At 33.6% G+C, this 15208-nt stretch overlaps 1 protein-coding gene across 1 annotated transcript in view; it reads right to left on the minus strand.

Annotated features, from left to right (window-relative positions):
- Window positions 1–1362: 1362 nt before the first annotated feature.
- ODR4 (odr-4 GPCR localization factor homolog) overlaps window positions 1363–15208 on the minus strand; it is a 41242-nt gene continuing 27396 nt past the window's right edge. Inside the window, exons 12-14 of the mRNA XM_082614228.1 lie at window positions 13781–13966; window positions 4852–4962; window positions 1363–3651 (exon numbers count right to left, since the gene is read on the minus strand). Coding sequence (XP_082470354.1) covers window positions 3584–3651; window positions 4852–4962; window positions 13781–13966 — 365 coding nt within the window. The 3' untranslated portion in view covers window positions 1363–3583. The remainder of the gene's footprint in view (window positions 3652–4851; window positions 4963–13780; window positions 13967–15208) is intronic.

Raw genomic sequence — 15208 nt, forward strand, 5'->3', positions numbered from 1 at the left:
TTTCTATTCAATACTATTAAGTCTATGTAGCTTGTGTATTTCTTCTTCAGCCAATTTAAGGAAATGGCACTTTTCTAGACTTTGGTCTATTTTGTCTGTTTTCAACTACATTAAGGTGCTCTTGGTAGTCTCTTATCATTTTCATCTCTGCTGTGGGTTAGGACCCCTTTTTCAATCTTTATATTGTTTACTTTAGCCCTGTTTTCTTCTTGTTCAAATATGCCAATTTGTTTTGTCATGAAAACAACTTTGACATTGTGATTCTATGTTTTCTAATTCATTGATTTCTTCCCTTTCCTCTGTCTCCTTGCTTCTATACTGTGTTTATTCTGTTGTCCTTTTCCTAAGTTATACACTTAGCCTTTAATTTAAGCATTTAAAACCATTTCCCTCTAAGTGCTCTTTCTGCTGCATCACCCAATTTTTCCAAATGTAGTATTTATAATTAGGTTCTAAGTATGTTTTTTTTTCATCTATGAAGTTTTTTTAAACTTGTAAAACCATGATTTAAAAAAATTAACCTAAGTTATTTCTTATTATTCATTTAATACTAATTTTTTGAAATTTATTGTAACTTACTTCATGCCTAATACATGGTCAATTTTTGCTAATACACAATGCTTAAGAATACTCTGTTGATTATTCTAACTATGTTCAGCGAATCAACATTGTTAATTGCATTATTCAAAACTGTGTTTTCATTCATTTTTTGTCTGATTTATTAGTAATTGAGAGCTGATAAAATCACCCACTGCTGTTCAATTTGTTGGTTCAGCCCTAGAGTTTATACATTTTGAGGCCATTTTATAAAGCACATACAAATCTAAAATTGTATATATTCCTAATAAATTGATCCTTTTACCATTATTTAGTGGTCTTCTCCATCTTTAATAATACTATCATAAAGTCTAATTTTGAGTTGATAGCACCAAAGCTACATACGTTTTCTTTTGCTATTTGCCTAGTACATTTTTTTTCATCCTTTAAAAAATCCCGTATCAGCCTATAGCTGATTTTTTTTTTTTTTTTTTTTTCTTTTTGCGGTATGCGGGCCTCTCACTGTTGTGGCCTCTCCCGCTGCGGAGCACAGGCTCCGGACGCGCAGGCCCAGCGGCCGTGGCTCACGGGCCCAGCCGCTCCGCGGCATATGGGACCCTCCCAGACCGGGGCACGAACCCGTATCCCCTGCATCAGCAGGCGGACTCCCAACCACTGCGCCACCAGGGAGGCCCCTGATTTTTTTTTTAGATAGCTGATTTTTAAAAAACTGAATCAATGTTTTTAACTGGGTTTAGCCTATTCATAGTTATTTTAAATTATTTGACTTGTTACTATTTATCTTACTAATTTTGTATTTCCCCCACCCCTAATTTCTTTCCCATTTTTTTTTGTATTGAGGTATTGTCTTATTCCATATTTTTAACTTTTTTTCTGTGGAATGATTCATCCCATATCTATTATTTAGCAGTTACACTTGAAATTTTACTACACATATTTAACATAATTTCAAAGTTAAACAGTACCTTAACCCATTTTCTGAATAATAAAACACTTCAGAACACTTTAATTCTAATCACCCCTCCATCTTATAAGCTACTGTCCAGTTTTTCAATTATATCCTATTTTAAAAGTCCACATTAATGTTGCATAAAATGTTTATTTAGTTTAATTTAGTTACAATCTTGCTTCTCATAAACACTTCTTTCATTATGATTGTTTTATACAAACAACACTTTTGATTTACATGTTTTTCATTTATTTGCTTACTAGTTCTTCAATTTCAGATCCTTTTGGAATCATTTTCCTTCTTGAAGATAATCCTTTTGCAATTTCCTTAAAGAAGTTCCACTGATGGTAAAATCTGTTTTTCACTTGAATATGTCTTTATTTCAGTTTTGCTTCATACAAATTCCAAGTTGATAATTTGTTTTTCTCAGAATTTTGAAGGCACTATTCTACCACCTTTGGAGTACACTGTTGCTATTGAGAAGCTTTCTGAAGTATCTGTCTTGCCTTCACTGATAATCTTTTTCCCCCTTTGATTGCTTTAAGAATCCTCTGTTTGGTATCTCACAGTTATACTACACTGGGTTTAGGCTTGGATTTTATCTATATATGCTTGGGATACATTGTGCTTCCTGAACTTACGAATTCGTGTTTTTCCAACATATGTGGAAAATTCTGTTATCTCTTCAAATATTGCCACTCTCCCATCCTCTCTATTCTCTTCTGCTGGTACTTCTAGTATTCATAATTCTTCCTTCTATATCTCTTTTCTTTAATATTTATATTTTCTAGCACCTTGTTTCTCCTGGCTACACACTGGATAATTTCTTTATATCTAGCTTCCAGTTTATGTATTATCTCTTCAGCTGAGTCTAATATGATATTCAACATGTCTAAGGGTTTTTCTTTTTTTAAATTGCAAATAACGTATTTCTCATCAAGCAGTTCCACTTGTTTCTTTTTCAGATTGGTCTGTGGTTCCATCCTTCATGTATGTTGATGATAAGACCTTGGAAAATTGAGTCCAAAGTTTATATCTACAGGTTCTTTCTCAAGCTAGCTAGTTTCACCTTGCACCTGGTGATCTCCAGCCATGAATAATATTGCTTATCTTAATCTATGGGAATCTGGGGCCTATATCTTGTTTCTGCCAGGAACTATAGGGTATTACAAACTGAGGCCCACTTCAACTGTCCTGGATGGGACATCTCAGATTCAGATTTATCTCCTTGTTTCTGGTCTAAGGAAAACTGCATATGGCAGTGCTGCAATTGGTATTTGTCACCCAGGCAACCACTGTCAACCTTATGCTTAATATAGTTTTCACAATTTCCAGATCAAAATGTGTTCATTTTGTCAGGGAGAAAAAATAGAGGTGTAGTTCTTGGAGATTTCTCCTACTTTCTTTGAGCCTATTAATGTATTCAAAAGGAGATTTTATTCAGGATCTAGTTGTTTTGCAGTACCTAATATATTACTGGAAGCAAAAGTCTTATTTAACATATTAGGTTATGATATACTAACCAGAGAAAGCTCATGATTTATGACAATTCTTGCTGATTCAAGAGGTCTGGAGAGGTTTCCTACCCCTCAATTGGAACTCAATCAGTATTTTGGAATCAGTATAGAAAGGTCCTAAACTATGAACCTATCCAATAAGTTTTTGCCCCACTTTGTAGAAATTTCTCCTATTGTTCTATTACTAAGATATTCAGTCAACCCTGACTATTCAAATTTCTAATGTCCTGATCAATATGTGGTTGTCAACAGGACTAAAAATCTATGAAAATAAACCATCATTTTGAACATTTTAAAAAATAGATAATAACGATTTGTTACATGCAACTTCCACCTAGATTCATAACTTTATTCTTGGAAGTCTGAGCCACCTATAATATAAGCAGGGCTAAACAAGGCAGCTAGTGATTTCATTTTAGTCAGAAACACACCTAATAGGCATTATGGCAGCAGATCTGACTGCTATTGTCTTAGACGCAGATGGATTATTTGCATCATTATTATTCATAATTGTTGGTCAGTGTTCTCTGGATGATCAGGAAGCTCTTTGTGCCTCACCCTAATCACTGAAGTAATGAAAGGAGATACCCGCAGCAAGGGCTGCAACTGCAAATGCTGCAATCACACCTAAAAGTAAAACAAACACAAAACAAATGGAAATGGAATGAGCAAAAGAAAGGCTTAAGTGATCCTAGGCTTTGAAATGCCGGTAACTGATGGGCCTAAACAACAAGAACAACATACACACACAAATACATATACTTACACACACATATACAGGCATGAAAAGCCAGCAAAGTCTTAGAGGAAAATATAGCAATAGGTTGAAAATTATATTTTACAAAGTTGGGCTGGTAATCATATACTTCACCATCTGTTAACACCTTAAAATAAAAAAGTATCTTTCTTATACACGAGTGCACTCACACACATCTAAGAGACAATCTAATACATACTTAAAAAGGCTTCTATAAATATGTATACTGACATTTCAGCTGTCTCATGTTACTTAGCTTAAACCAAAAAGACATCACCAATGGGCAGGAGTCCTCAATAATTACCATGCGAAGTCATTTATATAGCTATTGAAAACTACAGAAACTAAAATCTAAGAATTATTAAGCTTGGGTTGGTAACTTTTAATTTTTTTTCCTGAGTATTTTAAGTTAAAAAACAACAACAAAAACAAAACTGACCATAGTAGTCCAGACATACACATACACACACACACACAGGTACAAAGAATTTAGGTAATTAACTCAACTTATGAGTAAGTGACATGAAAAATAACCAAAGTTATTTTTCTTCTCTCAGTCAGTCAAAAATCTTAATGCTTATAAAGCATTTCTCAAATTGGCATTCAACTAAACAACAGTCTACATGTTCTTTGATCAATAAGTCTGAAAAATGTTAAAGTGACTGCCACACTTCTTGGAGGCTTTAAAATACTAAAATGCATTAGAATTTCCAGACTTGAATTTGACTTTTTTCACAGAGCACCTATGAAAATCTTCCACAACAGCAATCCTGGGAACACCAGTTTGGAAAACACTGGCCCTACTATACTAATTGATTCCCAAAACTCAACATGTGTTTCTTCTAAAAACACCAAAACATTTAATAGGAAGTGTCATCTTTTAGGGCACTTGAGACAATGCTTTATTTATAAATCTTTCTATCTCTCAGGGCGTACCACTTTCCATAATACTCAATAAATACTAGCTTAATCTAGCTCTTTTAAGAAATGAAATGAAAATAATTTTAAAGTAACAAGAAAGCTCAAATCCAAAATACCATCTTTTCAATGTTATAGAAGAAATATAATACCTATGTTTTGCTGAATTTTCAACACTATTGTAGTTTTAATTGGCTGTTTTGGTGGTTCATCATCTGTGTTGTCCAATGAAGCGTCAGTATTCATAGAGGAACTTACACAGGCTGCAAGAGGATAATAAAAATAAATCCTAAATAAAATAATTACCACTTAAAAATGAGTTTTAAAGATTATAAAAAACATACAGTGAGCTCCATTTTCCTTCAACTTGACTTTTTTTTTGTTTTCAACTTGACTTTTTAAACTTGCTCTTTATCAAATGCAGGCGAATTAAATTTCATGGACTATATATCAAACTGATGTACTTTTTAAAATACTTTATGGGGACTTCCCTGGTGGCGCAGTGGTTAAGAATCCGCCTGACAATGCAGAGGACACGGGTTCGAGCCCCGGGCCAGGAAGATCCCACATGCTGCACAGCAACTAGCCCTGTGTGCCACAACTACTGAGCCTGCAATCTAGAGCCCGTGAGCCACAACTACTGAGCCCACGTGCCACAACTACTGAGGCACGCGCAGCTAGAGCCCATGCTCTGCAACAAGAGAAGCCACCATAATGAGAAGCCTGCGCACCACAACGAAGAGTAGCCCCCACTCTCCACAACTAGAGAAAGCCTGCGCCCAGCAACGAAGACCCAATGTAGCCAAAAATAAATAATTTTAAAAAAGGATTCAATTCAATGACCTCAGCTTCTATCTTAAAAAAAAAATACTTTATGTACTTTTATAACTGATCAGAACCAAGGAGACACAGAGCCAGTTCTAAATGACTCCCACAAATTATAATCTGATTACTATATGGTAGTGGAGATAAATGATACCAAAAATCAAACTAGATAGGACAGGGTAAATTTTGCTCTTAATTGGGATTAATTTATAACATTCTTATTGATGGTTTTGGCATCAAAATTAATAATTTTAAGTAATCAGTAATAATAAAAGTAGGGATCAGCAAACTGTAGCCATGGGCCAAAGTGCAGCCCATGGGCCAGACCTTACATGCTCTGCAAAGCCTAAAATATTTACTATTTAGCCCTATACAGAAACAGTTTGCTGACTCTTGATCTAACCTGAATTACATAAGCAAATTGGGACCATAAGTTTGACCTTAAAACAATTCAATGTTAAGCAAAGTAAGTACATTATCTCATTTATAGTTGGAAAATAAAATCTGGGACATTAAGTGTGTATGAGGGTCATAGACAACAGAATGAGGATTCAAATACAAGTTCTCTTTCTACTTCACTATGGTGACAATAATTTGCGTAGGTTAGCCAAGCTGAATTTATTTAACACTGACTAAAAGTGTCTGAACTGAAAACATCCTTAGGGATCACACAGACCAATGGTTATCTTTTTTTAACCAGTGCTAGAAAATCTGACAGAAAATCCCAGTATGTAAAATAAATGAAAGCAGAATTACTCTGGTTGAAGCAGGGATGAAGGACTCCTGGAGCCATACTCCCTCCTTCCCCTAAGAGGTGACAGCAGAGTGCTGTTCTATAGAACTCAAGGGAACTATGTTTGAAAACAACTGCAGTTGATCCTTAAACAACATGGGTTTGAACTGCATGGATCCACTTACTTATATGCAAATTTTTTTTCACTAAATACATACTATATGATCCATGATTGGTTGAATCCATGGATGGGGAACTGCCCATACGGACAGCCAACTGAAGCTGTATGTGGATTTTCGACTGCGCGAGGGTCAGTGCCCCTAACCCCCATGTTGTTCAAGGGTCAACTGAACTTCATGTTGACCCCTTTATTTACAAAGAAGAGAAGAGAACCCCCAGAGTGACACAGTAAATACTACTGTTTAAATTCAAAGTAAAATAGCTTATTGCTTGGATTTAAAATATCTTTTATAGACATCTTTGTATCCCAACATACTGGCATATGCAGATGTGCTCACAAGGATGACACATAACTTACTGAAATAATTATCTGTGGTACCGAAGTGGATGAAAAAAAAATGTGCCTGCTTCTCATCAACTTCCCATGAAGAAAAGTTTGCTATTTTGAGAAATAATTCTTAGTAGTCACCTCATTAGGATCAAGGCAAAACTGTTCTTTTTTTCCCTCTTTGAGCATATGACTAAAGTACTTTAAAAACAAACACAAAACGTTTTTCTCTTTTGTTCTACTCCCATATCAAACTAGTCACAAAGGCCAACAAATTCTCATGAACTGTCTCCAGAATTATTCAGTCTTCCATATTTCTACAGCATCCAGTTTTCTTGGGGGCTCTAACACTTTACTTCTAGACTACATTAGCCCACCAGCTTAAAATTTCCCCTAACTTCATCCATATGTCTAAAAGTTGAATGGAGAATACAATTTTATTCACTTTAAAAACATACACTCACACACACACACAGAACTTTGGCTTTTTCTTTTAGCAAATATCACTGCTAAAAAGCTTTTTCTTTGGGCCACTAAAATCCTTATCTCAGATAAAAACAAAAATAATGGATGAAGCATGAATTATACCTATTTGCTACAGGAAATTTTTTACTTTTTTCCTTGAGTACCTATAGATAAAGAGTACAAAGATGGTTTTATTTGTCATGACATATTACTCACACATTTAATACTGATTTGTTATTTGTGAAGAAGAGCATGCTCTAAGAGGTCAAGTCCTCTGTATAAACAATTTACTTCTATTAAAAAAAGACATTCCATTGCTCTGCTATTTCCATTTTAAAATCTGTCATTCAAAATCATATTGATTTGATACAAAGCTGAGACAATTTTACTGAAGCAGGGCATTTTTCAAGGATGAATAAATCCTTACCGTAACACTTTGTTTGTGTCTGGTTTTGGTGGGGCCATGTAGAACTTAATTCAAATCTCAGATACTGTCATTTTTACCAATACCTAACGTCATCTGAACTTTAAATGCAAATAACATGTGATTCAATAGGAAATTAGATCTTAACCATTCCTTAAAACCAGGTAATTTTAACTGCAGACAAATCTCGAATTATTCATGTAAGAAAGCAACCTTTCTTAAGCACCTGTCAACAAAGGAGAAGACAAGGGCCATGATGAATGCATGCTAAGTTGTATATATATTCAATTTCATTCCAAGCTGCTGATAGGTAGGACTATTTAGAAGCTTAAAATGAAATGTTAGCACTTGAACTCCTTAGTTAGGTATCATCTTCCAGATCCCTAAATCCTAAGTTAATGAGGTTTCACTAGTCAGTGATTTAGCCATTAAAATACATCTTCAGCATTACTTTTTTTCCTTTATAATTAAATTATCAATGTTTAACCAAGCAATGAAAATTAATTTCACCTCTGATATCAAGACAGAATTGGCAAAGATGGGTTTCACCAGATTTTAAATGTGTGTCTCCAAATTTGCTGATACTGTGGATAAAGTATATCTGAATTATTAAGTTAATATCTACTAGGAGATGACTAACGCATTTAAGAAATTTTAAAGCCATAGTTATCCCTCACCTTAAGTGAGTCATTTTGACAAACAAATTGTTCTTCATTCCTTAAGTCATTTTAAAGTATGTTATTTTAAAATACTTACTTGGCAAAATACGTATTTTAAACATAGCAACTACATTACAGAACAGAAATAATTAAATAATCAAGCAAATAATATCATCAAATACTTGGAAAATAAAGCTAGATACTTATAACAAGTTTAACAATCCTAAATATACAGTAATTGATTTCAAGTTTGAATTTGAACATTTGAACTCCACTTTTCATGGTTTACCTGGAAACCCTAATTTCAAATAATTAGGAAAATCTATGCACACTGCATAGCATTACTCTTATACTTTAATGTTTTTCATTATAATTCAGAAGGTCCATTATTTAAAAGTTTTATAATAATTCTAGTAAATATCACCTTACATTTATATATCTCTTTCTGCTTAGGAAGTATTTTCCCTAACATTTTTACTAAATTCTAGTACCAACACCAAAAGAATTTGGGATTCAGAGAGGACTTGTTCAAGGTTATACAGCTGTAAGTGGAAGACCTGGACTCAGCTAAAACATCTTGGTAAAATTATGCATCTAATATTTTTGAATAAATTAATAAATGAAAGAATAAACACAAAAGTGAACATAATTCTAAACCAACAGAATGTATATGTAAAGCACTTAATTTTTCTATTAAAATGTTTGTTTTTACCCTATCCCATAATTCGGAATGTGTTATTTTGCTACTAAATAACTATATCATTCCTTCTAATTCAACAAATACTTGATGAAGCAAAAATAATTCTAGACAAGTCTTATTCTTGGCCACAATAAATCTGATGCCAATGTTCAATTCCTAAACAGCGTAGAGTTACTTTTACTGTATTCATCCTTGAAAATGAACTCAAATGTTACCTGCTCTGTGAAGCTTTCTCTGAATCACTTACAGGGATAATGCCTGTGCTAAATGTTCTGATAATTCTCTGTTCATTCCCATATTATGGAACTAGCCTCTAGTTAAAGTGCAATATAATAGTAATAAGAAAGAAAAAATGTTAAGAATTTACTAAAATTTGAAAATACTAATGTCAAACCTTTCTTACTATAGATTACAGGTTACTGCTAACCTACCATCAAAATATTTTTTCTGATTGAATTATTAGCCAAATCACTAGAGACCCTAAAATTATGATCATTAATCTTGATGTTCTTGAGTTCTTAGTTACTCTTTGGACCTTACTACATGCCCTGCAATAATTAATAATGCATACAATTCTATCTTTCAAGTCAGATTATAGGCTTCTTGAGGAAAGGAATCTGGCCATTGATTTGTCATCTATGTAACACTACCTTGAACAGAGCCAATGCTTAATAAACATCTAACAAATAGACATACTAAATGCTATAAACTAGAATTAATATTTACGGGGCAATAATTAGTGTTACATGTTGTCATATGTTTTTAATGTTCTATATCCCTTAAAACGTTCTGAACTATTGAGCCATAGAGCTATGACCATTATATCCTTTTTTTTTTTTTTTTGCGGTACGTGGGCCTCTCACTGTTGTGGCCTCTCCCATTGCGGAGCACAGGCTCCGGATGCGCAGGCCCAGCACCCATGGCTCACGGGCCCAGCCGCTCCGTGGCATGCAGGATCTTCCCGGACCGGGTCACGAACCCGTGTCCCCTGCATCGGCAGGCAGACTCTCAACCACTGCGCCACCAAGGAAGCCCCGTTATATCCTTTTAAAATCTTCATCATGTTCAGTGTAGTGCACTACACAAACCTTAAGAACCTTATATCTCGCTAGGCATAAGCTTACAATTTTTCAAGTATTAAAAAAAGCTGTGCTATAGTTCCTAAAAATGACCAATTCAGTATATGTCAGTCAGTTAGGAACAAATATTTATGAATACCTATCATGTTTTAGGCATGGAACTCAGACAGAGAAATAAATACTCTTGAGAAACTTGCAGTCTAATATGAAAGATTAATGTTAAACATGCAACTCATGAGTTCAATAATTACAAGAATGGAAACTAATGCAAAAAAGTAGCAAAAAACTATGATTAAGTATAATGAAGGAACCCACCTAGTCTGAGCACATAAAAGTATCTACCCAGGTTAAAAAAAAATTATATTTAGCTCCTTGAAGACAGGATCAGTATCTTATTGAATTTTGGTTCCCAAACCCTAAGACTGACAAAATCAATAATTTGTTCAGTCAACAAATATTTACTGAGTACCTACAATGTGTTAAGGCTAGGTTCTTAGGAAAGTGCTAGAAATGACAGCAGTGAGCAAGAAAGGAAAAGTCCCTTTCCTTGTGAACCTTATGAAAAAATCAATAAATGTTTGCTGAAATGCAATATAAAATTGTTTCATATAGGTTTTAATTTATTAGGTTTTAGTTTTACTTGGGGGAGGCTGTCAAGCAAGGCTGCCATAGTTGCCTCCTTAAGAATGTATTACAGTGGTGAAAGCTACTTGGATTTTTATTTTAATCTGTCTTAGCAATTTAAACAATGGATATTAATCTCTGTTATTGATTGAGATTAATAACTATAACTATTTTTAAAGTATTACTTATAAAGTATTGAATAAAATACAAACTAGTCTATAAATGCTTATGTTTAAAATATGACATAAAATTAAACAAGATAAAAATATTTCAGACAGATGGTAGTCTTAAAAAAATCTAAATGAAATCTCTCTCTTCCTATTCTTTTATATCTGATTTTTAAAGTAAGTTGTGAATGGGGCAAGTTTTGCATACAGTGCTTCCCTTAGTCATACTTAATTCAGCAATGTAATATGCACTAAAAGTGTGACAAATAATTCAAAAGAATATGAAAACTACATATGATAACAGATCCACGCTTCTAGCCAACAAGTGAGAAATTACACTGACATAAGATGAAATTAAATGAGGATAATGTAACATCATTTATTTAAGTTAAAAAAATTGTTTTAAATGATGGAATTAAGAGGGCTAGGCTAAAATAAGTACCTAGATCATGGAAAGTAATAACCCTATAGTCTGTCCTGGTTAAGTGTCACAGAAAGGCAGTAAAACAAAACTGTCGGAAAAAAAGCAGACTCTAAAACCAAACTGCCTAAGTTTAAATTCCAGCTCCACCATTTATTAGCTATGTAACCCTGAAAAAATTACTTGACCTTTCTGAGCCTCAATTCTCTTATTGGGAAAACTAAGCTAACAATAGTATAATAATCATTATAGGGTTCTTATAAGGACTAAATGATTTAGCATTTGTAAGGCTCTTAAAACGGTGCCCGGCACATAGCAGGTTCTATAAAAACAATAGCAAATATTATTAAGAGTATTAGGTTCAATTCAGGGTAACATATTTCAAGAAAGGCAAGCCAGACTATACTGATATTTTTAAAAGCATTTTTAATCCTTCTTAGGTCACCAATCCTTTGAAAGCTATAGATCTTTCCCCTAGAAAAACATTATACAATTATGTTCAAGCGGTTTAGGGATCCCCTGACAGCCAACTATGACCCCAAAATTTTGGACACCACAGGTTAAAAATTTCTAATCTAAAGGAAGGTAAACAAGGTGGTAAGAAAAAATGAGGAGGTCTAGAAACTGTAATAATGAGAACAGTTAAAGGTATATGGGAGTATTTGGCTTTGAAATATTTAGAACATGACAACTGCCCTCAATTTAAACTTAAAGCAAGGCCTCAATAAAGAAGCAGTACAGTTGACACTTGAACAACATGGGTTTGAAATGCACAGGTCTACTTATACTTGGATTTTTTTCAATAAATACATACTACAGTACTACACAATCCACGGTTGGCTGAATCTGTGGATGAAGAACTGCGGATATGGAGGGCCAACTGCAAAATTATACATGAATTTTCGACCACATGGAAGTCAGTGCCCCTAGCTCCTGTACTGTTCAAGTGTCAACTGTACTCATGTTTAATTGCTCCAGATTACTGAAAAAGTAGAGGTTTCAGGAAGGCAGACTCGAATTCAGAATAAGGAAGAAAAAAGTCTAAATACCCATAGATTTCAGTATTATATGAAAGAGGATGAACCAGGTCAACTCTAATGATCCCACATAAAACTAATTCAAGTTATCAACAATAGAGTTGGTCAAGAACTACTGTTAGGTACTAGTGACAGAAGTAAACAAAAGCAAACAAAAATCTCTGCCCTCATGACTCTAAGATTAGTTGGCAGAAATAGCATAGTCGCTAATCTGGAAAAACATATTTCACAAAGTAGCAAACATATCTACCAGTCTACTCCAAAATCTATCACTTAGAGAATATGCTATAGCTATACCTTTAAAAATATTAGTTTTCAGGAGACTGAAACATAGCTGCAGCTTTAACATCTTTTACTGAGTAATTTAGAGGGGGTTTTTTTCCCTTTAAAACAAACTTGCTATTCCACATGATTAATATGAACTTGGAGTTGTTGAAAAAACAACTAACCTGAGGCTTTACTGACAGATTTGAAATTCACAAACCAAATACTTACTTGATTCACCATAGAAACAACAGGACTCAATCACTCTACTCTTGTGGGGAATGGGAATTAGTTAAGCAATAGAAGAATAACTAAGAAATTAGAATTAGAAAAAGGACTTAAAAATGGTTATATTCAAATTTCATAAACATTTATATTCAGAAGCAACCTAAAGACTTTCTACTATGATATCAGAAATTTCAAGACTGATAAATGTCTAGATACTCAATATTTATGGATACTTGCAAATAACTACTTTTACCACATATTTTTAAAATGTTTCAGGAAGACTGTCAAACACATTTATTTATAGACTCGTTTTCATATCCTACTCTCACTAGAAACAAAAACAAAGCAAAGCAAAGCAAAACAAAAAAAAACCCTTTTAAAATGTAAGATGAAATATGAAAGTAATGGTTAGGGGAAGAATATGTGTTACACAATTACATAGTATGGCAAATCTATGCTCTGTAAAAAAAATCTTGATCTAATTTTTGGAACTGCCCATTTTAGCTTAGTATCCCAATTATATGAAGGGAATAGGAAAATAACAGCAAATAGTATGGAGATGTTTAATAAAGTGTTTTAAAAAACTTCTGTAACCTGATGCTTAACCAAATAATTAAAATAACAGATTTTGAGAAAACTTCTCTTACAATAAAAGAAATCCCTTAAAGCTATATATTTCTACCTGTTTAAGACTGAACTTGTTTTATGAAGATCTACTTGCTAGGCTTGGAAAAATCTAAAGTTATCTTAAATTTTGGTACAATTTTCCAGGAAAACACTTCATGTTTATATACTGTGTAGAAAAATAGACACATTTTTAAATGCCTCGAAAGTATCAAAGAGAACTAGCTTTAAGGAAATCTAAAGACATGATACTTAAACTAGATGTCCCATAGGTAACCTCAGCTATAGTCTAATCTGGTTCTTAAATAACCTCATAAAATTACCTGTGTTTATTTCCTCTGCAATTTCCAAATCTTCTATTTGAATCATATGATCTAACATCTCTATAAAATGGTCTCTAATTTCTTCAGCTGACTCATCACCAAATTTATAATCACATAACATTACAGTGGATCCCGGAATGGGGACAAAAACTCGGTGAGGGAGGATGTGGAACTCTTTTTCAGAATCTAAAAGGAGAAGAAACAATATCAGTATTTAGACAGGTCTGTCACTGGTTATCAGTGATAAATATTGTATAAGTATATGAAAGCATATGCCAAAAGGAATAAAACCTTAAAAGGTCTTTTCATTTTCTAATTGATCTAGCACAAAATTGCTTACTGAATTCTTTAACTCACTACCTAAGGCCTCTGCAAGGGACATAAATGATACTCCCATGAAATATAAACTCACCACTGCCTTCAATGTGAACATTGTTGATTACACATTCTTATATTATCCACTGTCCTATGAAGGAATACCTAGGAGATAATTTGGTCTCAGAAGTTGTTTTTCTTGTTTGTTTTAACCTTACGAGTACTGAATTTTCTAAACAATTTTTCCCTTTTTCATGCAAGCTTATAGAGCCAAATTAGTGGCTCACCTACATCAAGTGTATAGGTCGTGATAGCGTTCATTTCTGTACTAATCTCACCACTGACTTCATCTTACATGATGTAGCCCCCTAATCAAGCATGTGTAGGACATTAAGATACACATTTTCTGTACTAATCTCACCACCAACTCCATCTTGCTTTCTTTTTCATTTTCCCTTTGCCTCGTTCTCATTATTAATACCTACTTTACCTTCTTAACTTGTAATACCTTTTTGTAAATAGCCTTAAATCATTTTTAGAAAAAATAATCTGGACCTAAGTAAATAATGAATATTTCATTCTTCTTTCAACACACACATTTCGCTCAATTTCTAACATAAACGCATAATTATTGTTTGGCTCAAAACCATGACTCTGATGACGTATCAACAAAGATAGAGATTTTGTGTAAAGAATGACTTTTTTCAGCAATGGATATGACTTAAAAAGCTACCAATGTACAGACCAAGTAGAAAACCAGGGCTCACTTTAACAGTAACCTACCTTTCCTTGTCAAGAAGCAAGTGGTAGCTTTATATAACTGCAAACAGATGACAATGAAGAATGCCTTAAGTGTCATAGGAAATGCCATGACTTAAATATGTGTTCCTGCCAGATTCTGCTTAATATATTGTTTTCAAATGAGAACTGGGAGAATTTTACTCTTTGACCAGACTGCCTCCTAGCTGTAAAACTGTATTACTGCAACTTGTCTTATAGCATGTAAACTGTCCACACACTGATATTAGGAATATAGTATTTTATTTGGGGTCATAGTTTCTTAAAACAGGTTAAGTTCTAAACTTTCAAAGGTGGCCTAAGTGTAATTGGCAT

Source organism: Mesoplodon mirus (genome assembly GCF_964341445.2).
Source record: "Mesoplodon mirus genome assembly, chromosome: 3".
Lineage (NCBI taxonomy): Eukaryota > Metazoa > Chordata > Mammalia > Artiodactyla > Ziphiidae > Mesoplodon > Mesoplodon mirus.